At 50.1% G+C, this 25,308-nt stretch overlaps 1 protein-coding gene across 2 annotated transcripts in view; it reads right to left on the reverse strand.

Moving 5' to 3' along the window:
* Nucleotides 1-511: 511 nt before the first annotated feature.
* Nucleotides 512-25,308, reverse strand: part of Chst3 (carbohydrate sulfotransferase 3) — a 37,669-nt gene continuing 12,872 nt past the window's right edge. The window contains exons 2-4 of one of the 2 annotated variants that reach the window (XM_039099127.2): nucleotides 7,589-7,676; nucleotides 6,954-7,200; nucleotides 513-5,835 (exon numbers count right to left, since the gene is read on the reverse strand). In XM_039099127.2, the coding sequence (XP_038955055.1) occupies nucleotides 4,551-5,835; nucleotides 6,954-7,111 (1,443 nt within the window). In that variant the 5' untranslated portion in view covers nucleotides 7,112-7,200; nucleotides 7,589-7,676 and the 3' untranslated portion in view covers nucleotides 513-4,550. Of the gene's footprint in view, nucleotides 5,836-6,953; nucleotides 7,201-7,588; nucleotides 7,677-25,308 lie in introns of both variants that reach the window. The other variant, NM_053408.3, reaches the window with a different exon arrangement.

Raw genomic sequence — 25,308 nt, forward strand, 5'->3', positions numbered from 1 at the left:
ACAGCAGTAAAACCCTAACTAAGACAGCATGTGTTCTAGTAACAGAAAACTGATTACTATAGGGCTGAAATCTAATTCACGACAAGGTTATTCTGGCAGAGAACCACAGCTACAGCGTGAAGGGACTCTGTTATACTCCTCAGCTGAAAGGGTTTCAGCTGTCTTCTTATCTACTTGGGGAGCTTTTGTGGAAGACAGAAGGAAGCCTCAAGTAGCATGTTGGCACAGGTAAGGGACAATCAGTCCTTTAACTAACTTTTATGCCATGCTTGCATTTGGTGCCTCCAAGCAGGGTCAGCAGACCCACCACCTTGGGACCATAAGTAACATCATTTGGGCCCTGACACTTGCACCCACCCATACTCCTCTTGGGCCACTGGCCCTTGGGAATGGGCAGGAAAAGCTTCACGGTGAAAGTCATGTCTTTCTCATTAATGTAAGTGCTTTTTCTTCTGTTCATTTTTATGACTAGATTGATGTTAAAACCAAAAGGAAAAATAACCACTACAGAATTTACAGCACGTTTGTTTGTTTATTTATTTTTAAGATTTATTTATTTTATGCATGAGTGCTCTATCTGCAGATACACCTGCGTGCCAGAAGAGGCCCCCAGAAGTCATTACAAACAGTTGTGAGCCACCATGTGTTTGCTGGGAATTGAATGCAGGTCCTCTGCAAAAGCAGCCAGTGCTCTTAACCACTGAGCCATCTTTCCAACCCCTACATGTTCATTTTTAATTAAATAAGTTCAGTAAGGAGAAGGGCTTCACATCCTAGTTCATGAACTCTACTCTGAACACCAGGTTGTCAGCCCTCGGAGGAGAACGGCAGCACCGGGCATCGGAAGATTGTCTGTGGCCACAAGAACAAGAGGGTCAATGACAGCAAGAGGTTGTGGCTGTGTGGCTGCACCAAAGGCAGAACAGAATGCACCCCTCTACCCACCCACAGCATGTATGTATTCATGAGCACACATGCACATGTTAGGACCACTCAGACTGGGAAAATGTCCTGTACCATTTAGCCATGAGGCAGGACATGGTACTGCCACAAAGACCGCACTTGCGGGAGCCATCAGGAAGTGGAGGGTGGTGGTTAGACCCAGGGACTAGACTATCCGGGAGAGATGGAGACTGGACAGGAGGCAAAGTTCAATCAGGTGGAAACAGTGACACAGCTGCCTTATATGCCCAGTAAGAAGCTGATCCTTGGCACAAGAAGTAAGGGTGGGACTGCAGGAACACCTAAGGAGTCTGTCCCCATGTAGAGACAAGGACACAGCTCAAAGGACCCTGAAGGTCTTAAGACACTGGGAGTTGCAGGCTTCGCCTCATCCTTTTGAGGGAAGGCATCATGGCCCCGGCCCCACTATTTCTAAGGATGTGAAGTTGGGAGGGGTGTGAGCATGCTCAGAAAACATCCGCACCCAGCCACACCACAGGATCTCATGAACAACACCCCAGCTCCAGGCCCGATTTTAGTGATGTTTCTTCCTTCTCCTGTGTACAGGTTAAGCGGACCCACTTGGCTTCTTGGGGGTCTGGCCCCAACTCCTTTCCTTCCCTCCCTTAGTATGATCCCTCTGCCTCTGTGAGGGACTGCCTTGGGGATGCTCCTGTCCTTCCAAAGTCCAGGATGTCTCAAGGGGCAAGTCCATGGTCAACTAATACACAAGACAGCTGAAGGATTTGGGGATGGGATCAAGCCATCTAGTACCCCTAAGTCCTTCCTACCCCACTTAGGGCAAGAAATCCCATGGTTTTCAGTGGGGGCATCTTCCAACATGAGGCAGACACTTTTAATGATAGGAAAGAGTGTCACTGTCATAGGTTACCTGGATGCCTTTTGATCTTTGGAGTTGGATCAGCAGTTGTCCCATGCCACCAGCATGGCCACTTTCTCTATCTAGATTCACACTAAAACACAATTCTAACACATCACCAGGCAAGACGCCCAGTAGTTTGCCCTACTCTGTCCCTTTCCGGACTTTGAGGATGGCCAAGCCTCTGGGGATGTGTTTCGAGGCTACATCTGCCTGCCCATCCACCCACCTGAACTGCTCTGTTGTTACAGACACCTGAGCCCCCATATTGTATCTCCTGATCAATAACAGACCCACAGACCCTCTTCAGCATCCTGGGCTTCCATGACCTGGTTCTATCTCATCTCCTACATGCTCCTTGGGTGTTCCCAGGTGTGTGTGTGTGTGTGTGTGTGTGTGTGTGTGTGTGTGTGTATGTGTGTGTGTGTGGCCTGTGAATCATCCCTATTATTAATAATAATAACATTACTAATTGTACTTCTCAGTTAGGGTACAGTTTTAGGTCCCTGCAAAGAATACTGTCTCTTTGTCCTACAAAATAAATAAAGTCAACTTGCAGTGCACACGACATTGTCAATGTCCTGAGAAGTTCCAAAGGTCCGTGGCGGGGATCTGTCCTTAGAGAGAGGAGAGATGGAGGCCTTGTGCCCACACCCCATAGGGAAGAAGGAAGGGAACGCCCAGCTCAGCCCCTCCCACCCCACTTGCAGTGCAGAGAAGGGACTATGGCCTGGATGACGATCTTGGAGAGAGGGTAACACTCCTGAGCCTGCCCACAACATCCTGTCCTCGTCAAGTATGAAGAACCGGTGTCTCTTTGTCCCCTATACACTTGTTCTTCCATTGTCCAAATCAAGAGCGGAGGCTGGCTTGAGTGAGGGAAGAGCACCTATGCTTGGGACCCAGCAGCTGAGCAGGTGGTTAACAAACCCGGCACATGGGGAGTTCGGTCACTGCCGTCCGCACCCGTGCTGGGCCCACTTCCAAGCTACACATCCGATGTCTCATGTGGGAACATGCGGGACCCTAGGGGCTCTGCATGACTCCAGTCCTCCTATGGGAAGTCCTTTCTGGTCTGTCCTTTTACCAGGAGCCAGCTGCTCCCTGCTGGCATTAGCCTTCCCTGCTCCTCACAACCAACAGCTTCTGAGTAGTTTTACAGAAATAAAGTCAAATACAGCACCACGCTATAAATAAACTTAAGAACCCAAATAAGATACCTGCCTGTCCTGAGTTCAGCCTATCTCTTCCCAAAGCCCTAAAGCAGACTTTTTCTTAGACACTAGCTGTAGCCATGGCAACCTGAGGGCTGACCTCTGTCAACTAGGAGAGAAATGGCAGGCTGCTGAGGGAAGCTATGTCCTAATGTGACTTTCCCCCGTGGAGCACTCTGAAGTTCTTGGCTAGCCCCAGGGGAGGCCTGGCTAGAGACAGAAAGTCCATGAGCTGTCTTTCCCTTCCAGGAGCCGAAGCTAAGCCTGCTGGTTAGGCCTCAGAAAGCCTTCAAAACCAGCCATGCTCCCCAGGAGTGGGTAGGAGAAGCCTTTGGACCATAGTCATATGAAGGCTACCCATGCCATCTCTAAATATTCTGCCTGCCAGCTGGAGCATGTGGATGGGTCCGAGGAGGTAGCCATGACAACCTAAGATGCTCAGCGGTGGCTCAGAGACCATTATTCCTTTTCAGCTCTGGTCAGGGCAAAGTGTCATTGTCCTTGAATATGTGCCCTCTCCACATAATCCTAAAATATGTGATTTAAGGCTCCTTGTTTAGATACAGAAAAACAAACAAACAAACAAAAAAACAACAAAATCACGGTGAGCATAAAGAATAGAGAAGAGAAGCTTTTCTGTACCAGTGTGTAGTGTGTGTGTGTGTGTGTGTGTGTGTGTGTGTGTGTGTGTGTGTGTGTGTGAGAGAGGGTGGGGGGAAGGAGGGAATGTTTTTATGACGCTTTTCTGTTTCTCTCGGTGCTGCACATATGTGGATGCCTTCCCTTCCCTTATATTTGTAGTGCTGGGAATCATACCCAGAGCCCTAGGCATGCGAGGCAAGGGCTTTACCACCGAGCCATCCCCCAGCCTCGTCGGTTTTACATGCACTTTGTGTGTCTTGTTCTACACAGGCTGATGATATTCATGACAATTTAGAACAGCTACCCGGACCATTTTCTATCAGCTGGTAAACAGCCATTGTTCCCCGAGGAACTTCAAATGCCCCCTTCCTCACCCTAGGCTGCACTCCTCCTCCTTCCCAGGACTCAGCCAGGCTTCTCTGACTCAGAGCGGAAGAGGTTAACACTTAATACAGTAGGAGGTCTGAGCGACTGGAGAAGGCCTAAGCCCCTTCTGGCTGTTAAACACTTGGACTCTGGCCCACAGAGCCCACAGGCCTTTATGTGCTTCGTGTATGTTTATGTGACTGTGTAAGGGGCCAGGGAGGCGTGTCCACACCACAGGAACCTACCTGGGCCTGCTGGGGACACTGCACCACTAAGGAGACAGGGTCCTGCTGTCCTTAGAGGAGCCCCAAGGCCCTAGCTGCGCTGGGGAATTGAGCTGGCAGGGAGCCTAGTGCTATAGCCAGGGGTGTATCCTATCACCTCTCCTATCACAGCTCCCCCATTTGACTCTCTGCCAGGGCTGTGTCTCACTGCCAGGCTGGGTGTGAGGGAAGCAGGGCCAGCCTTTCATAAGAAGGGGTTCCAAGGGTCCTGAACAACCCCCACTACGTGACCCAGAAGGTGCCCCGCTCCTCCAGCAGGCTGATGGAGCGGTTGGTGAGTGAGGCGGCATCCTTTGCCAACTTGTAGCCGAAGAGGTGCATGGCCGGGCCGCAGACAGCCTGCACCACCTGTGCCAGCTTGAAGGGTATGCTGAAGCGCCACTTCTCAAACTGCTCCGAGGAGTTCTTCTGAGTGGAGTAGACGTCGCTGCTGTCGCGCGCCGCCTGCGTGTTCTTCTGGATCCAGTCCTCCACCTGCGGGGTCAAGGGGATGCCTGCGAAGCGATACATCTCTCGGGCCTTCTGTAGTGGCCTGCGTGCCACATCCTCGTAGCGCACCAGCATGTACCGACCGCGCAGCCAGGCTGGCTGCCGCAAGCCCAGCTCTGCAGACAGGCGGATGTTCTCACAGTTGCCCCGCAACCGCTGCACCTCATTCTCGCTCAGCTGGTCCTGGCCCTCGGACAGCCACTTCTTCCAGCTCTCATACTTGCCCGCAAAGGCCACCATGCGTGAAGCCAGCACGGCCCGGGGGTCGCGCACCAGCTGGATGACTCGCAGGTCCAGCCTTGGGTCCTCAGCCAGAGGCTGCAGGAACTCCAGCTGACGGATGCGCACGACCTTGAGGGCCATGTGGTCCTTGCGGCGGCAGGCCTCGGCGGCCAAGGTCACGTTGAGTGGCCCGCAATGACGGTTCCTGCAGTGGTACTTCTCGAAGACCTTCTTGACGAAGGGTGTGCACACCGGATCCTCGCAGAGCGAGCGGCTGGATCCCCGGCGAAACAGGAACTGAGTCAAGTGGTCCTCGGGCGGAGGGCTGATGAAGGGCTCTAGCACATACAGGTCACACAGCAATAGCTGCTTGAGGACATCGCGGTAGACCAACGCTGAGCCCGCCGCGCTGGCACCTCCCTGCTGGAAGAACACGGTGCGCTCGATGTGCCACAGTGGCTCAAAGAGGTAAAAGATATTGCCTTGCTGGTTGAAGAACTCGCCCACGAATGAGGAGCCGGTGCGAGTGGTGGCCATGAGGAGCACGTGGCGCCGGGTCCCTGCTCCAGCCTGCTGGGATGGCTTCTCTGCCACAGCCTCCTGGCCCTGGGCCTCCATTGCTGGCGCTATGCCCAGCTGCAGGCTCAAGTTGTGCAGGCGGCTCCGCAGATGGGAGAAGGTGGAATCCAGCTCGCTCAGGGACAAGAGAGATGCATTTTCCGATAAGAGCAGGGCTGGGTCGGTGCTGTTGGCATCTGCCACAAACTGAGGGATCTGCTTCAGCTTGTCGGAGACCCTGGGGGCGGGGTTAAAAAAAGGACACCGTCTGTGACTGATTTGGGAAGTCATCTCCCATACTAGGCTAAGCAGTCTTAGCTGCGTCTCTCCAAAGCAGGCCTAGAGGCTGTTTCTTTGGCACAAACCCAGGAGTGATTCAGTGAGAGAAGCTATGCGACATAGGCTCACTTTCGCTAGAGAACTAGGGTTCTTTACTCTCCTGCATGTCTAGCTCATCTGGGGCAAGTCAGTAGCAGCTTTCAGGAAAGCCACACGGTGTGCAGCAGGCACGAGCGGATTCGTTGGCAGTCCTTCATCCTCCTTGGCTGAGGATGTTATGCAGGGCCACGCATCTGGGAGATCAGGATTAAGAAATGGTTCTGTAGGCTGGAGAGATGGCTCAGAGGTTAAGAGCACTGACTGCTCTTCCAGAGGCCCTGAGTTCAATTCCCTGCAACCACATGGTGGCTCACAACCATGGATCTTGTGTCCTCTTCTGACCTGCCCGCATACATGCAGGCAGAACACTATATATAATAAATAAATAAATCTTTAAAAAAAGAGTGTACTAAAAAGAAATGGTTCTGTGTCCAGCAGGTCCACCCCACACAGTACCTGCTAAATCAAGGAGTATGCAGTCTATCTGAGGGTCACTCCCTTGGGGTTGAATGATAAACTATCTGGGTACCTACCCATGATGGCCCCACCCACCAGAGTGGCCACACCAGAATCCTCCTTCCTGTGGGTTCACCTCTACTTATGATATCAAGACTTGTAGAAGGGAGATACTGCTAAGGGGCACAAGAATAATAAGTGAAGTAGCCATACCAGCAAGTACCAAACGTCACCTATGTGGCAGGCCATGGGCAAGCTGTGGTTTACATTCCTGTATTTACCTTCTCAACAAGACGGGCCCATCACCAGTCATCGATTAGAAAGGCCGCCTCAACAAAGGGAAGTGTTTCGCCTAAGCGCTTGCATTTGAGAAGGGACAGTGTGGAGGTGCCAGCCTGGGCTGCCCAAGTCTCACTCCTGATGACCTCTTGTAGAAGGGATGTCCTTCTTGATCCTCTGAAAACCCTAGTGTCACCTCTGACCTCACCTCTCATAAAGGGGACCTGTGGTTGAGTTCCTTACCTGGATATGATTTTATTTTCCTTTTCAATGAAGATAAAAACTATGACCACAAATGCCAAGAACAGGACATATCTGCCTCGAATCTTCAGGTTGTGCACAAGGTCCCGGCAATCCTGAGGCAAAGCGAGTCCTTTCTCCATGGAGACAGGGGGCGCCATGGAAGCTCCTGAGTCTGGCTGCAGGCACTCAGCTCAGGAGCAGAGCTCGGGACCCAACCTGTCCTCTTCAGGTGGGAGACACCTTCATCCTGTGAAGAGATGGGTACATCCTTGTTCATACACAGGGAACAGAGTCATCTTTCTATAAAACTTTTGAAGAGAGACCTCAGGCCCACTCTCAAAACCTAAGTCTCCACCTCTCTTTTGAGATAGGGTCTCTTGTGTAGTCCAGGCCACTCTGGACCTCTTTATCCCCCCGCCCAACCTCCTAGAGGATCACAGGTGCACTCTACACACCAGTTGGGGTTTCTTTAATAGATCACATCCCAGCATTCTGGAGGTAGGACAGGAGGATCAGGAGCTCAAGGCCAGCTTTAGCTAGATGGTATACTTTAGACCAGCCTTTTGACTCTGTCTCAAACAAACACCGAAAACAGAGTCTGGAGAGATGGTTCAGTGGTTAAGAATACTCAATACCTTTGCGGAGGACTCAGGTTCAGCTCCCAGCACCCAAACAGCACTTCACAGTCATCTATAACTCCATTTCTAGGGAATCCTAGAAGTCCTACGGTAAACAAAAAGCATTACGTCTAGTAGCTGTTACTCTATCTAATAAACTTTGCTTGCTTTCCCTTAGAAACAAATAAACAAAACAAACAGCTGTAGGAGGTGGTGCTGATGCTAAGGTCCTATTCCCCAATTGGTTCTTGATTGATCAATAAAAGTGCCAGGGGTCAATTGCAGGGTGGAAGGAAAGAGGCAGGACTTCCAGGTCCCGGCAGGCAGGCTAAGAGACGCAGGAATAGGAAGAAAGGATTTCACCATGCTTTGGAGGAAGAAAAGGTCACCATCCATATGAGACCTCAGGTGGAGTGACCATAGGCCGCTCCTCCAGGCGGGAGATTAGAAGTGCAGCTAAGCTAAGGGCAGATTAAGAGGTGCTGAGCTAAGAGTATCGGGAAGGGCACGCTAGTCATGGGAGATTAGAAGCACCCAGCAATTGAGCCAATAAGGTAGGTTGAAAATGTGTGTGTGTGTGTGTGTGTGTGTGTGTGTGTGTGTGTGTGTGTGTGTGTTTCATCCACAGATCTGAGGGAATCTGGGTGGGGCTGATAGCGTGGTCTGCCTGGAGCTTAAAGCAGGGTAGCAAAAAATACATGAAACAGCAATAAAACACCCAAAATGCTAGCAAGGAACCAGGACGTGACAGTACAGACCTGTAATCCCAGCACCTGGGAAACTGGGACAGAAATATCTTTTTAAGTTCAATGCTAGTTTGAGCTACAGAGTTCTGATGAGCTAGAACAAGACCTGATGAATGAATGAGTGAAGGAATGAATGAATAAATAGATGAATGAATGACAAACCCCTTTATCCACCCCGTTTCCATGAGTTTCTCTGTGGACCTCACAGGTTAAAGGCATGCACCGTCAAGCATCACACTGAGTATTTACATCAAGGAAAACTTAAGTGGTCGCTGGTCGCTGCTGTTAAAACAGAGCCACAGAGCTGCAGAATCCTGGTTGCTAATGACATCACAGCTACCAGTGTCACGTGTGGTGGTGATAGTGCAAAGTAACCTGAGCCACCTGCCACACAAAAGCACAGGGCTGGGACTGTGACTCACTTGGTAGTGTTTGCCTAGCACGAGGCCCTGGGTTTGATCCCTGGCGCCGCATAGAAGCGGAAGCGGAGAACACATCCAGGCAATGCCAGCGTACTCAGGAGCTGGTGGGCAGGAGGCTCAGAAGTTCACGGCTATCCTTAGCTACATGAGGCACAGTGTGCTGTGCAGGGAGAGCCTATTGGTCTTGTGTTTCCGGAGTCTCTGGGTTCTGCAAAGATGCTTTTCGCTCCTGAGTCCAGAACCTTTGGCAAGATTTTTTGATTTGATGGGAACTTATGGCCATAAATCTGTAATCCCAGCTACTCAGCTGGCGGAGGCAAGAAGATTGATTGCAAGTTCAAGACCTTCTAGGGCAACTTAGTTAGACTGTGGCTCAAAAAAAAAAAAAAGTACAAAGAATGAAGCCCCGTATCATAGTAAGTACCCAGCATGCTGGAGCCTCAGGCTCAGTCCTAGGCGCACAGCCAGGTTTAGGAGTTGGGCTCCTTGGATGACAAGCTTCTAACCCTTCTTCCCCTCCCCCCTCTTCCAGTGGCCTTTTCTATTTTGAAGTCAGCCCAACCTCCTCTCCCTTACAGCAATGCAGGGTTCTGCCAGGAAGAAGGAAGACTGGACACTGGCATTGCGTGAGCAGACTGGCAGCTCCTTCATGAATCCCTAGTAGGATGTCCCCTCTGCAGCCTTGGAAGCCCCAAGGCCAGGTGACTAGCCAGGAGAGGGAGGAATGTGTGAGGAGAGTCCAACGCCAGGAGTTTACAGGGTCAAAGAAGAGGCCTAGACTAGGACTCACTCAGCGAAGACTCAGGCAGAGCTTGCCCTGAAGGATGTCCTGTGTAAGAAGTGGATTATAACATGGCTGAAACTCCATGCTATCTCCCTTCCAGGGCTGATAAGCCTATACTGGTCCTGTGATCCTTTCGTTGACTGGAAATCTCTGCTGCCTCTTCCCTTGATGGCCTTCCCAGCATCCTCTACTCCATGGCTCTCAACGCCCTCGTACCCCTGCCAAGGTGTCACTAAAGGCCAACCCGCTAGCATGTCCTTGTCAGTGATGAAAGAGGCCAGGATTACAGGCCCAGCCCAGCTCTGCCTGGCACAGCTGGTCATGGGACAGGACTCGCCATCAGCTGGACCAGCTCTCTGCCTGCTAGGTACAAACACCAGGGGCAGTAAGAGAAAATGGCTGGCCGAGTTCCTCCATGGAAGCTTCCATTTGGTGAGGGCCACTGTGCGATGTTGAGAGCCACCCGAGGGAGGTGCAATGGGTGTCAGCTGGGCAACATTCTCATACACCACTCATGGCAATCAGCCACATAGTTCTCAAAAGGATCATCCTCCTGCCTCAAACTTCTCCCTGGCCTTTGTGTCTCAGTCCTCTTCTTCTGCAATGTCCTTTTCTTCCTTAAACAACACCCTCAGTCACCTTCAGTGAGAGAGTGGGCCTTGCTACATTTCAACCTGGGGACTACACAGGCATGTCTCTCCCTTCCTCAGCCGGTCTCTCCTCCCCTCCTGCGCTCTGGTCATTCTCTGCTCAAGCTTCCTCTGGGATCACCTGGAGGTGCGCTCCTCCCTCCCTCTCTATTCTCTCCTTAGGTGATGGTGGCCTCCATTTCATGCATCTCACTCCTCTGTTCTGCACAGTTAAATCTTCTGGTCCATGTTCCTCTCCCAAACTCTTCCCGCCTCCAACACACAGGGGCCTAACGAGGGCCTAAACCCAGCTTAGATGCGGTCGAGGCCTGAGGAGCTTCCCAGACACCCAGTCCAGTACTCCGGGTGACTCTGGCGGCTGAAAACCCTTTGTGCACAACTCAGAGCAGAGCACAAGCCCTCCAAGGCCCCGGGAGTGGGAGCCACACCTCACCTCCAGCTTCTGTGGGCATCATCTGGCCCCAGTCCTTCCCACTACTCCCCACCTGGGGGTGCATCCTTTCTGGTCCTCACCGGAATTCGTTCTATTTAACATGGACCCCCAAGATCATTCTTCCTCCAGGAAAGCCCAGAGAAGTCAGAAATCCCTATTCCGCCTGTGCTGACTTAGCCTCCAGAGCTCCAAGTCCTTCCCTGACCATCACTTTCTTTTTTTCGTGTGCTTTATTTCTTTCCTGGATGCAAACGTTCTTTTCCAGCGGGACAAAGATTTTGTATTCCAGGTGGGACTGGATAGAAGGACAGGAAAGCCAAGGGGATGTGAGAAGTGGAAAAGGCCCCTCCCCCACAGGATCTAATTTAGGCTCCTCATTCACACAACTGACAAAATCAGTAGAGATTGCTACAGGGGCAAGACTCGCCTTCTTAAGATATCTCAATGTGTTGTTCATCACGCATAAGTAACAAGTGAGCCGTGCTCGCTGAGGAACAGGGCTGCAGACCTTTGTAACTTACCACAGACCCCAGCAAAGCGCCTCATTAACACTGTACAATTCATTTCACTAAACAAATGAAAACTGTTTAAATTAAAAAAAAAAATGCCAGGCAGGCTGGAGAGATGGCTCAGTGGTTTAGAGTACTGACTGCTCTTCCAGAGGTCCTGAGTTCAATTCCCAGCAACCACATGGTGGCTCACAACCATCTGTAATGAGATCTGATGCCCTCTTCTGGTGTGTCTGAAGACAGCGACAGTGTACTTATATAGAATAAATAAATCTTTAAAAAAAAAATGCCAGGCATGGTGGCACATTTTTAAGCCCAGCATTCAGGAGGCAAAGGCAGATGGATCTCTGAGTTCAAGTTCAAGGCCAGCCTGGTCTACTGAGTTAATTCCAGGACAGCCAGGGCTACACAGAGAAACCCTGTGTCAAAAAAGCCAATAATAATAATAATAATAATAATAATAATAACAATAACAATAACAATAATAATAATATAAAAAGAAAAAAGAAAGAAAATTACATCCTTTGGATACTGTAACATAAAGCCATGAAGTCGTATGTTATTGATAAGACACTGAACCTAGTCTTTCCGACGTCCATGTTTAGATTTAATGTGTGTGCTCACATGGTTTCTTTCACTTCTGCGTAATAAGCCTAACTCTGTTCCACACAGATCTGTCCTGAAATGATTTTTCTGGGGTGCAGGTAACATCCTGCTAAGGGGGGGAGCTTGAATAAAGGGGTATATAAACAGATTGACAGACTTACAGATTGGTGGATGGGTGGATGGATGGGTGGAAGGACAGACGGATGCTCTTCCCAGAATACTTCACCCAGAACGCTCAGGCATTCTAGGTTGACAGGCAGCACCAGGGAAAGGAGAATATTCACTAGCTCCGTGCGTGAGTGAGCCACGAGGGAAAGACGCCCTGGGACCTGCAGTGGGCATGTGCTAGAATGCGGGATATGGACCAAGGGCAAAGCGGTTCTTGGGGACTTTCACACAAGCTCCTCACAGCTGTGTGCTCGTGAGGGGGAGGGGTGGGAAAGCCCCCACGGCAACTGGTGGTTCAGAAAGGGAGGGAGGCAGCTGAGGTGGGTGAGCCTTGCCAAGCAGGGCATCAGCTGCCCTTCCCTCCTCCCTGCTCAGGGGTCTTCCTGCACGGGCCTCTCCCATGACTTGGCAAACTGCCTCACTGGAGAGCTGCCTCACGTTTGGACTGCCTCCAGCGGGGTTCTTCCACCGAGGCCCCTGAGGGATGGCAGTTCAGCCTCTGTCCTTCTGGAGCGAAGGAGACTGGGAGGGAAGGTCCGATAAGGGGCTGGGGCTTGCCAGACATTGCATCAAGCGCCAAGCCTTCACTCCCCTCTCTCTGGGACCAGAGTGTAGCAGGAAACAGCCTCAGCTGTTACATGCCTGTGAACACAGCTTCTTCAAGTAGAAAAAAAAGGGGCTTCACAGGGCTCCACAGGGCTCCACAGAGCTCCTCAGGGCTCTACAGGCAGAGAGACGATCAGGCTGCTGTGGGAAAGTTGTGAATCCACTTATGGAGGTCAGAAGGCTGATCCCTCTGTGTCACCCAGTTGAAAGGGGGGCGGGTGGGGGGCGTGTCTGTGAAAGCTTTTCCTCAATCCCTAGAGAGCAGAGGGGAGGGTGTAGCCTGGGACTCTGCCATTTCTTTCAGTCAATCAGGACAAGAAAAGAAACACTGAAGTTACTTGTTTCTGATAAGTTGGGTTTTTCTATGCGTTGACCTGTTCAGGCTAGACCCTATTTCACAGAGAAGCGTCTAGAGATGGCCCAGGAAGGGCACACTCCTCCCCACCATACCCCAGTATCGTGAGGTTCTGATAGGACAGCATATGCTCAGAGGATGCTGATGGCTAAGTGAAGGGAGAAGAGGGACAGGGAAGGAGGGTGTGAGGGCAAGTCTGACTCGTGCCCGCCATTCAGCATCATGGTACTGAAGCATTCCAGCATCCAGCATTCCATCCAGTAAACCAGCATCCCAGCACCTCAGCAACCTAGCATCCTGGGGCTCTGGCTTCCTTCTCTAAAACAAACACATTTCCCAGTACAGTTCATCATCCTGTAATCCCAGAACTTAGGAAGGCAAGATGACCTGGAGGCCAAGTTCATGCCCTCACACACACACAGACACACACACAGACCCACACACACACAGACACACAGACACACACACACAGACACACAGACACACACACAGACAGACACACAGACAGACACACACAGACAGACACACACACACAGACACACACATAGACACATAACAGACATACATACACAGACACACACACAGACACACACACACAGACACACACACAGACACACACACAGACACACACACACAGACACACACACAGACACACACATAGACACATACACAGACACACACACACAGACACACACACACAGACACACACACAGACACACACACAGACACACACACAGGCACACACACACAGACACACACACACAGGCACACACACACATACTCACAGACACACACACACAGGCACACACACACATACACACAGACACACACACAGACACACACACACAGGCACACACACACACATACACACAGACACACATATGCACACACAAAATAAAATTTTTAAAAAAGACAAACACAATGAAGGAATTCATCTACAGCTTCTTGTGTGTGTCCAGCTACAGCCAAGACTCCAAGGCAAAGGTGCCCATGTACTTATAAGGAGGAGGAGTCCACCCGAGCCACGGTGGACTATGGAGTTGAGGGCTAGACTGATGGAGCTATGGGATAACCTTGGCAACACCAGCCCAAGGCACCCTTAGCCTTTCATGCCCGGAAAGCACTCCTTATCTACCTCCACTGGACAGTCAGGGTTGCTTGAAATGCAAGTCCCCTATCAGGCCCCACTAGGCCTAGTAACCTAGTAACCTGCTACTAGCTAGCCAGCACCATACGGTGACTGCTGTCCAGGCTGCCTTCAGCCACACAGAGCAGGCAGCCTGGGGAACAGTCTGCTCCATTCAAAACTGACCTGGACACCAGCCAGGCAAAACAATGAAATGTCCCACTAGAGGGAACTGACCACCCCCCACCCACGGGCTCAAAACGCTGAGGCAGCTACAGAAATGCTGTAAGGGACAATTCTCACGCCTTTCTACAGAGTTAGTATTTGGACAACCACATGCCTGCATGGGATGCTAGGAGTGCTATGAAGAGTGCAGGACTGGGCTGGGAGTAGGTAGCGCTCAGTAGGTAGCGCTTGCCTAACATGCATGAGGCCCCGAGTTCCACCCAGAGCGCGCTCTACATTGTGGCACACACAGGAGATTGTAAGACTCAGAAGATGGAGGCAGGAGGATGAAAAGTTTAAGACTATCCTCAGGCGACACAGTGAATTTGATGCTGGCCTGAGAGACTTTAAAAACAAAACAAAGAAGGAAAAACAGCTAAACAAACAAAGGATGCAGGCGTGGGGTGCGGTGGTACCATTTGTAGTAAGTACCTGCTACCCAAGAAGCTGAGGCAGGGGGATAACTCACCTACATACAGAGCATTAGCCTGGAAAGATAAAGGCGATTCTGGAGACGGACGGCAGCGACGGCATTTATAGCCGGGAAACTGGCCGTTTAAAGTGGTGGCTGTTCGTATTAAAAGATGTATCTATTTTATTTCATCTATGTGTACGAATGTTTTGCTTCCAAGTGTTTGTGCGTGTCTGATACCTGCAGAGGTTGGAAGAAAGCGTCTGACTCCCTGGAACTGGAGTTACAGATGCTTGTGAGTTGCTGTGTGGGTAATAAGAACTGAAGAGCCCTTAACCACTGAGCCATCTCTTTTGTGCACACTCCCGAGTGGTGAGCTTTATGCCACGCTTTTCTGTTCTTGGTGGTTTACTAAAAACTCCTATGGGCAAAAGGGTAAGAAAAACAAAGGACCCTGGGAGGGCCCCTGTTCTTTCTCAGATGGCGGTTGTGTCCTCTGGAGTCCCACAGCAGCAAGCATAGCTCCTGGTATGTAGCTGGGCTCAGTAAGTCTCTGTGGAATAAATGAATGGACTTCCATTGTGTCTAGAATGTCAGGTCTGGCTCTTGGTACCCATCTGTCCTCCCCAGGGCTGTCAGAGTACAGGGCACCTATAAGATGCCTGACTTGGACCTGGGAATGTAGTTCAGCCGGCATAGTGCCCAATGTGCATGAAGGTTCTACCCCTGGCACCTCATAAAACCAGAGGTGGCTGTACACAGCTGCAATTCTAGCATCAGGAAGTAGAAGCAGGAGGAATAGAAAGTCAAAGTCATCCAGCCTGGGCTACATGGGATGCTGGGTTTTGTTTGTTTGTTTTGGATTTTTTGTTTTGTTTTGATTTTGGGTTTTTGGTGTTTTTTCATTTTATTACTTTTTTTGGTGTTTTATTTTGTCTTCTAAAAAAGTCTTGATTTATACTTTCCTGAAAGGAGACTATCAATATAAACCTCGATGAAAATGCTCATGCTAGGACACTGAACCAAAAAGACCTGAGGGCACACAAGTGCCACAGTTACGGTCTGTTTGTTTGTTTTACTAAAAGTCATAATGAATGTCATCTGAAATCCTGAGAGGCAGAGGCAGGAAGATTTCTGATAATTTAAGCTACACTGTGAGATCTTATGTTAAAGTAGACATAGTGTATCATTGAGCCCACAGAGAAAGAGAGAGAGAGAGAGAGAGAGAGAGAGAGAGAAAGTAGACATAGTGTATCATTGAGCCCAGAGAGAGAGAAAGTAGACATAGTGTATTATTGAGCCCACAGAGAGAGAGAAAAAGTAGACATAGTGTATCATTGAGCCCAGAGAGAGAGAGAGAGAGAGAGAGAGAGAGAAGACATAGTGTATCATTGAGCCCACAGAGAGAGAGAGAGAGAGAGAGAGTAGACATAGTGTATCATTGAGCCCAGAGAGAGAGAGAGAGAGAGAGAGAAAGTAGACATAGTGTATCATTGAGCCCAGAGAGAGAGAGAGAGAGAGAGAGAGAGAGAGAGAAAGTAGACATAGTGTATCATTGAGCCCACAGTCAGAGAGAGAGAGAGAGAAAGTAGACATAGTGTATCATTGAGCCCACAGTCAGAGAGAGAGAGAGAGAGAGAGAGAGAGAGAGAGAGAGAGAAAGAGAGAGAGAGAGAGATGCTATGGATGCTTTGTGCTTCTTGCATTTGCTTGCTGTCTGGGTGCAGGGCTACTTCACCAAAGGTGACCTGGAAGACAGAGCCCATTTGGTCTCCCGGCCTTAGATGACTCCTTCTAGTATGTAAACCAATGTTTCCCATCCTTTAGTTTGGCATCTGGCTGTGAGACACCATGCTGTGACACCAGACAAAATCCCACCTGTCCTCTAGCTCCTGTCAGCAAAGTTGTCATCCAAGACCATCCCCCTGCACACCAGCTCCAAGCTTTAAACCTGTAAGGTCCTCACAGTCATATGAACCTCAGGGTTAAGAACAGTCCCAGCCCAGAAGTTTGCAAAAGTTGAAACAGAACACCAGGGAACAAGAGGTTCCCTTTCTCCCTCCCCTTATCGTAATCTGACTCCTCTCCTCACTCAGTGTATGTGTCCCTGAAGGAGAGACACAGTGGAAGGAGACGGTGACTGGGAACATCAGGGAAGAGCGTGGCCACGCCAGGCCACAGTGCAGCTGGCAGAGATCTTGACGCGTCTAATTTTATATTGCTGCTCACATGCCTTTGTATGCTTTTATGAATAGCAGCCAACATTTTTTAAAAAGTCTTGAGGCTTTCCCACAAATGGATATTTGGGGACATCTGGGGGCAAAGCCGCCGGGGGTGTGTTGATCGTGAACACAATGTGCTCTGGATACTACGACAGAGCACAGTGGCTTGTGGCTGCTTGAGGAAGCATAGGAGGGAAAATCGGAGCCACATTTGCATCACTCAGGCTGAGGTCCGGCGAGCCCAACCATAGCTGTCTACCAACGAAAAGTCCGAGAATCCAGTAGTTGTTCGGTCCACGAGGCTGGGTGTCTAGTTCTCACCAGAATCCTGAAGAAGTGGGCTCTAATGCCTGTGAAGGAAGGTATGGACTTGTTGGTGAGGGCTAGAACAAGCCAGTGAAGGAAAAAATAAAGTTCCTTCTTCTGCGCCCTTTACATAGGCTGCCTCCAGAAGTTGTGGCCCAGATTAAAGGTGGATATTGCCACCTCAAAGTCCAGATGGTTTAATTAGGACAAATCATTCCAGATATTAGTTAAAGTTGACACAACGCTCCGTGACATTTCTTCACATGGTCGGCGAAGAACAAGACATCCTGGAGTATGTGCAGGGATGTAAGTTCCAGGGAACCCTCTGACACAGCTACAGCATTCCCCCGAGTACCTGTGTGCCCCCTCCCCACAGCCCGGCCTTGCTGACCATGTGGCTGGTTCCGGTCTGTGGGATGTGGGAGAAAGTGATGGAACCACTTCAAGGCCTGGTCCTTAAAATGTTTCCCCACATTCCCCAGGGGCCGTGCTGAATGGGCAGCCACAGTTCCAACAGGCTTAGCTCAAGATAGAAGCATGCTGACTATGGGAGAGCCAAAGGGGATAAATGAGAAAAATAAGCTTTCCTATAAAAATGTACTGATGGGGTTGGGGATTTAGCTCAGCGGTAGAGCGCTTGCCTAGAGAGCGCAAGGCCCTGGGTTCTGTCCCCAGCTCCGAAAAGAAGAAAAGAAAAAAAAATGTACTGAGATCTGGGGTCTGATTGTTTCAGCAACAGAGCCGGTTCCTCTCCTGGGTAACAGAAAGGATTCTCTCAGATGGGTGTGGTGGTGAACACCTTTAATTTCAGCACTGGAGAGACAGAAGCAGGTGGGTCTCTGTGAGCTCTGGGCCAGCCTGTTCTACACAGTAAGTTCCAGGACTGCAAAGGCTACACAGAGAAAGCCTGCCTTGAAAAGAAAGAAAAAGAAAGGATCCTCTCACAGTGCTGATGGGGGTATCCTTTTTGAAGGATTATTTGGCCAAAACATCATAATTTACGTTTTTGTGGTTGTTGTTGTTGTTGTTGTGGTGGTGGTGGTGGTGGTGGTGGTGGTGGTGGTGGTGGTGGTGGTGGTGGTGGTGGTGGTGGTGGTGGTAGTGTCAAGGTCTCATACATTCCATACTTGTCGAAACCCCCACACTGGGTACTGAATCCAGGGCTCCATGTATGCTAGGCAAGCATTGTACGACTGAGCTGCATCCCCAACCCTGTTACTTCTTGAGACAGTTTGTCACAGCTTAGGTTGCTCCGGACCGCCAAAGGTTCCAATGTACATAGTCTTTGCTTCCGCATAAACGTTGGCGCTCTTCCAAAGTTCTTACGTTAAAGTTGAATTCCCGGTGGTGTGCTGGTGTTAGAGGTGACACCTTCAGAAAGTGACTAGAGTGGTAGGTCAAGAGGGTAGGGTCCTTGTGAATAGAATTAGTGTCCTTGTAAACGAGGTGCGAGGGAACTTAGTCATCCCTTCCACCATGTGAGGACATGGCATGAAGGCTCTATCTTGGATGTAGAGAACGAGCCTTTTATTACACGCCGAATGTGCTGGCACGTTGGTTTAAAATTTTCCAACCTCCAGAAGCATGTTTGACAGCATTCTCTTATTAGTAGATCTCCCAGGCAATGGCACTATGTTAGCACCTCAACAGACTAAGACACTGTCTAGCTCAGCAATTCCAAGTCTAAGAGTTAATGTGCACCACCCTCATACAGGTGACAATAAGGATACATGTGGCCAGGTGGTGGTGGTGCATGGCTTTAATCCTAGAACTCAGGAGACAGAGGCAGACAGATGGCTGAGTTGGAGCCCAGCCTGCTCTACTGGTCTATGGAGAGTGAGTTTTAGGTCAGCCATAGCTACACAGAGACACACTGTCTCAAGGAAAGAAAGAGGGAGAGGGAGGAAGAGAGAGAGAGGGAGGAGAGGGAGAAAGAGAGGGGGAGAAAGGGGGCAGGGAGAGGAGAGAGGAGGAAGAGGAGGAGGAAGAGGAGGAGGAAGAGGAGGAGGAGGGGAGAGAGAGAGAGAGAATATTAATTACAAACATTCTCTATTTTCTGCTTCTTGATGGCAGATGCATGTGACTGACCGTCTGATGCCCCCGTTGCCATGCCTTCCCTGATAGGACAGACTGTCGCTGGAGTTGTAAAAGCTGACAACCTCCCCGAGTCCTTAGGTGACTTCTGTCAGATATTTTGTCTCTGTACTGAGACAAAAAAAAAAATGGTGACCCTAAGTTCTAGCAAAGTGCACATGAGGATCCAGCTGCTTGTTGGTCTAGACAAATGTCGGCCAGAGCCTGTCTGTCCTACAGCACCACACTGGCTTGCATTCCTCCATATAGTTCTCCCAGCTGGGCAGCAATTTACTGCAGGACAGGGATGCTAGCTGACTCATGCTGGCTATTCTTAACCTATCCAAACAATCCTTATATAACCGTGGCAGTCACTCTTTCTGGTCAAGGTTTGATGTTATTATTTTTACCATTATTTGGTTCAGATATGGCTAGACATACACATGGCCCCAGCCAGATAGTTTATAGCTTCTCAGCTAGGAGGACAAGTAAATTTCAACTCCTTTCTGAGGCTGACTGGTTGGAAAAGGTTTCCTGCAGAGCTGTATTTGAACAGGTACATCCCACTGTGAGAAAGAAATCGCAAATCGATTGGTGATGTCTGCACAGGTGGAGGAGACGCATCATGTTGTGGATGTGTAGAGCCTGCTCTGGAGTTCTGGGTTTCAATCCCGATAGCATCTAGGGAGCTTAAAAGAACCCTTGATGGCCACATCCCACCTCTTGAGATTTATTGGGCATCAGGACTGCTAAAGTGTCCTTAGATGATTCTAACTTAGGGTTAGTAAAGACTAAGAGATGCTATCTAAGAGCATCAAAGTACACTATCACAGGACATCCAGGAGATGACAGAAGCTGCCAGCTCCTACGTGCTACACACTAGCTCACCAGCAAGGTCATACTAATCTTTCCCTTTTGACTCGGGGTCTTACTATTAAGTCCAGATCTGAACTCCCAGAAGTCTTTCTGCCTCAACTTCCCCCATGCTGGGATTACAAGTAAGCACCATGATGTCTCTGGCTGACCAAACACAGAAGACAGAAAAAAATAGGTCAGTGTTGCCTAGGACTAAGTGCTTGGAAAACTGCAAGTGTAGGACTCATTCAAAACCAGTTCTGGAGCTTGACATGAGCAGAGCTGACAGTGCTAGCTTAGCACTCACAAATATGCCTGAGTTTGATGCATAGCTCTGAGTGTCTTCTGCAGCTAAGTCTTCCTCTGTCTCCCTTTTATAAGGACACTTGTGATTCTATTTGGAGTCACCCAGCTAAATCAGGGCACTCTGCCACCATCCCTAAATCCTCAACGACATCCATAAAACTTCTTCTACCATGTAAGATAACATATCCACAAGGGTTCAAATATGGACATAAGTATGTGAGGGTTGAGGATTTCGTATCTGGCCTTCCACAAACTCTTTAAGTGGGGTACTGCAGTGACCTGTTAGCATGGTGTCGGTTGGGAGGCCCAGGGATGCTTTATCCCAGCTGAGTATAAGAATCCCAGCTGGCAAAACCTAAAACTATCAGTGCCCTGAAGGTCCACAGTGAGGAAGGGTGGGCATCAGCTCTCTGTAGCCTGTGGGGCTGCCAAAGTGAGCTAACTGTAAAAGCTCTAAATCCAAGAGGGGAGCTATTCTTGCTGTCCCCGTTAACCGTTAACCTATAGCTATTCAGCAGTAACTTTCAGGGCCCAGGGGTCTGACAATGGATACTTGTTGATGTAAGTGAACTGAATCATTCCGGGAGCCACCCCGAGGGTCCCTGGGATGGATGGGAAGGGTCAGCGCCCAAGAAGAAAGAAGAAAGAGGTCCTGCGGGCAGACAGAGACTAAAGGCTGTGAGTTAAGCTCACACCCAGCATTGACTGCTTGGGGTGGGGGCAGGGCAGGCATCCTTTCTCCTCCCCAAAGTCCAATAGGAGTGAGGGGACCCCATCTAGCCATCAAGGGGCCATTGTTACTGGAACAGAGGAGGCTCTGTGCCCACTTAACACTCTGCTCCTAGCTGAGCAGCTCCCAGCTGAGCTGGCTGTTAGCTTAGGAAAAAAAAAGGCTAGGGAGGGGCTCAGGGGAACCAAGACTATCCAGGATGACCAGTGTCAGAAGGACAGATGTCTAGGAAGCAGACTCACTGTAGCACCAGGGAAGCTCTCTAGGTAAAACTGGAAAGTCAGTGATGGCTGGTGAACCCCAGCAGACCCCAGCAGAACCAGAGGGAGCACCACCCACTGGGTAGTCATGCCTGACCTACCATTTCCCCCTAGGAAAATAGAAACGTGAAATCACTGAGTAAATGGTGCCTTTCATAGCCTCTAGAAGAAGTGTTTTTACAAGGTTGGGAAGGTTTTGTGTTCTGTGGGACCGGGATTCGAGAGGCAGGTTTTTCAGCTATGGCTGAGCACAAGCGTCTCTTTGCTTAGACATGCCACACTCTGTATAAATGGTGTAAGCTAGATCTTAGGAGGGAAGTGCCCCAGATACTCAAAGATAATCAGGTATGGCCACCAGGCACCACCTTGACAATCTGAGATCATCTTTTCTACTCTCTGAGATCATCATCTACTCTCAGCTGTTCCATAAAGCAAATCCAAGTGGGCCTCCTGGTTAAAAACAGTCCACAAGAAATCTGGACGTAGTGGCACACGGTCGCTAGCCCAGACTGGAGACCAACCTAGGCTAGGACATTTAGTGAGGTCCAAGTCAACCTGGGCTGCTTAACAAAGCTATCTCTAAGGGTTGCCAGCCTGCAGCAGCAGTGGTGCCTCTCAATGCTGTGCTGTGCAAATATTTGGGCCAGGTCAGGGTCACCAGCAGAACTCTGGAGGCGGAAATGGCAGGCTACTTCCCCGCAAGGCAGGTCCGATATACACTCCTGATTAAGATCTTACCTTGAGCCATCTCCTGCTAGGTTTCAAACTGAAGGTCGTACTAAGCCAGACAAGGTTTTGTCCTTCCTCTCCTTCACCATAGACCAGTGCCACATAAACCAGAAAACACCAGAGCGTCTCATGTGCTGTAAGAACTCATACAAGTAAGGTTCCTAAGATGTCTGCTTCAGTTATGTGAATCTGTGTTGAGCTTTCCGTTCAGAAGCCTCGACAGCCAGTGTTTCAGTGCTGAATGTGCTCACTGGGACTGGCTCCTTCTCTGTGATTTGCCTGAGTAGGAGCTTTTTAAGATGGTATGAGAGTCCCTCCAGTCCCACACAACACAGCCATGTCCCTTCAGTCCCGCACAACACAGTCATGTGGGTGGGACACAAACAAGGATGGCTTTCAGGACAGACAGCTCTATGCAATGTTGTCCCAAACTCAAACAAAACTGTGCACTTAGCTTCAGGCTGGTCTTGTGCCACAGACCTTTAATCCTAGCAACCTGAAGGCTGAGGCAGGGAAGCCAAGAGTTCAAGGCTAGCCTGGGCTACACTGTGAGCCCCCTGTAGCCAGTGAGATGAGTTTGGAACCCCCATAGCGGGAGGACAGAACCATTAGGTGGTCTCTGACCTCCGATAATGAGCCTGTGCATCTTTGCCTGTGCCTATTATCCTCTCCCCGAACAAAATACATAAATAAACGTAGAAAAGGAGACAAAATTACAACACATTTGGTTTAAAAATATCTCACTTTCCCCTATGCATGTAAAGCCACCCCGCCCCACCTGTCCCTGCGCACGCTGCCAGTGCTGGACCAAATAGTTTATCAGCCACATGCGGTGGAGGGACAGGGGAGATGCGACACACTGGTTCCTATCTAGTGCTCTGGAACCATATGCACTAGGCATCTGCCTTCCCGCTAAAGAGAATAAAATGACCACTCTAAAACACTCGTAGAGAGCTGCAGACAAGGGGAAGTGGTGCAAAGGAGAACAGGCAGCCATTAACCCAGGGTGGTACAAAGGTGGTAATAGAGCGTGGGTGCAACCATGAAAGCTGGGCCCGAACCACGCATGCCCTCAGCGCCACCGGCTCTACAGCCATGGTCAGTCCCCCAGGGACTAGCATGAAGCCCCTCCCCTCCCTAATGTGCCACTTCAATCCTTTTGTGCCACCCGGACTGTCACAGCAGCTGGACCCTCTCTTCACCACCTCCTTCACTGTCTTGACAAGAAACATCGGTTCAGAGAAGTGATCTGCCCAAGGGCACGGAGCTGGAGAGTCAAGGCCAGACCTCGCAGGGCAAGGTCCCCTGGCTCTGGCTGGCCGGACATTCCTTCCCGGCCCGTTTATCTCTGTGTCCTCTGTGCTATCCATTCCCACTCTTAGAGGTGACATGCCTGGGCTGCCACCACACGGACGGAGCACAAGCGTAAGTAACGACAGAGGGACGGACGCAGAGAAGGAAGGAGGGAGGGAAAATGTGAATACTACCCCTTGAACTTCACCTTGACCCTGCCTGCAAGGTCAGGCATGGGGGAGGGAGACAGTCAGGGAAGGGCAGCAGCCTCCACACAGGCCACCCTGGGGAAGGAAGTGTGCTTCCCCACCTCACAGACTGCCCCTAAGCTTGAGGGATCTCACCCCAGAACCTCTTCCTAAGCTTCAGACACATGCCAAAAGGGGCAAAACTCTGGCCCAGGCCCCGGGGACTGACAGAGCTGAGTTGGGATTCCTAAAACTCATGGAGAGGGTAGCCATGCTGTTACCCACACTGTGGGGGATGAGGTCATCCATTATAGAAGAGATTGAGTTGAGCACCACATGCCTGAGGGGTGCTGAGGTCCTGGTATGGGGACTCCCTCCTCTCTTGTCCGTTGGGACGGCAATGCCCACCACATATGCTGTCTGCTCTTCCCAAATACTGTCTGCATAATGCCCCGGTAAGGAAGGGCTTCCTGACTTCTTACTAACTGATTTTCATGCTAATTTGCATGGTTCTCTTTCCCCTGAGGCAGCTGGGCACCTGTGTTTAAGAGCACCCCTCTCTGGGGCAAGATGGAAGGCTTTCGTTCCCCTTTTGGGGATGAGTCTCTATTTTTTCTGTAGCATTTTTATTTTTATTTGCGTGCGTGCGTGCGTGCGTGCGTGCGTGCGTGTGTGTGCGTGTGTGTGTGTGTGTGTGTGTGTGTGTGTGTAAGTCAGAGGAAAACTTTTAGAAGTTGGTCCTCTCCTCTAGCAGTGAGTTCAAAGGACAAACTCAGGCTGACACCATGTGGACTTTCTCCCTCACAGCCATAAAATCTCTCCTGAAGTAGTCCGTAGCCTTAGGGCCTCTCCAGAGACATCTAGGGCTGATCACGTCTGTGCTAGCCTAGCCCTCTCTCTACTTCCCTTCAGAAGGGTGTGCTCATAAGCAGCCTTCACAAAGTACCTAACTGTGATTACCCAGAATGCAACACAGGGCACTGCATACTCACCTAGAAGTCTGCACGCCTAGAAGTTTGTGGTGTCCCAGCCTCTTCAGTGGCCAGGTCACTAAACCCTGAGTCCAGTTCTGCGCCACTGGCACAATTCCAGTAACTTTTCTTCAGGGATTTCCGGGAAGTGTCCCCTCCCAAACATACCAAGAAGCCTGGACTAGCAAGGGCCTCTCCAGGCTCAAACTGTCCCCTGCCATGAGTCCCTGTGGGTTAGAGGTGACAAAACCATCCAGGCCCACTCTCCCCTGCTCTCAGGCTCGCTCAGTCACCACATTGGAATTTCTGGAGAACTGTTGCTTTCTTTGTAGAGAAGGCTGGTTGGCTTTTGCTAGGTGGCAGGGGAGGCTTCCGTTTTCCCTTGTCCTTGCCAGTGTAAGATTTTACTATCTCTCTTTGTAAATGTCAAGGCTTATTTAAATGGATTTTCTAAGAGCTGAACAAGGTGGTACAATGCCCGTATGTAATCTCAGCACTCCAGTGGAGGCAGGAGGATTAAGAATTCTTGGCTTCACAGTACTTGGGGCTAGCCTGGGCTCTATGAGACTCATTAAAAACAAGAGAGGTGGGGCTGGGGATTTAGCTCAGTGGTAGAGCGCTTACCTAGGAAGCGCAAGGCCCTGGGTTCGGTCCCCAGCTCCAGAAAAAAAAAAAAAAAAAAAAAAAAACAACAAGAGAGGCTTGCAGAACAAGAGAGTTTGACTTTAAAGAGACATGTCAGACCCTTTGGAGATTGATAAGA

This window comes from Rattus norvegicus, chromosome 20, assembly GCF_036323735.1.
Source record: "Rattus norvegicus strain BN/NHsdMcwi chromosome 20, GRCr8, whole genome shotgun sequence".
In the NCBI taxonomy this organism is placed as follows: domain Eukaryota; kingdom Metazoa; phylum Chordata; class Mammalia; order Rodentia; family Muridae; genus Rattus; species Rattus norvegicus.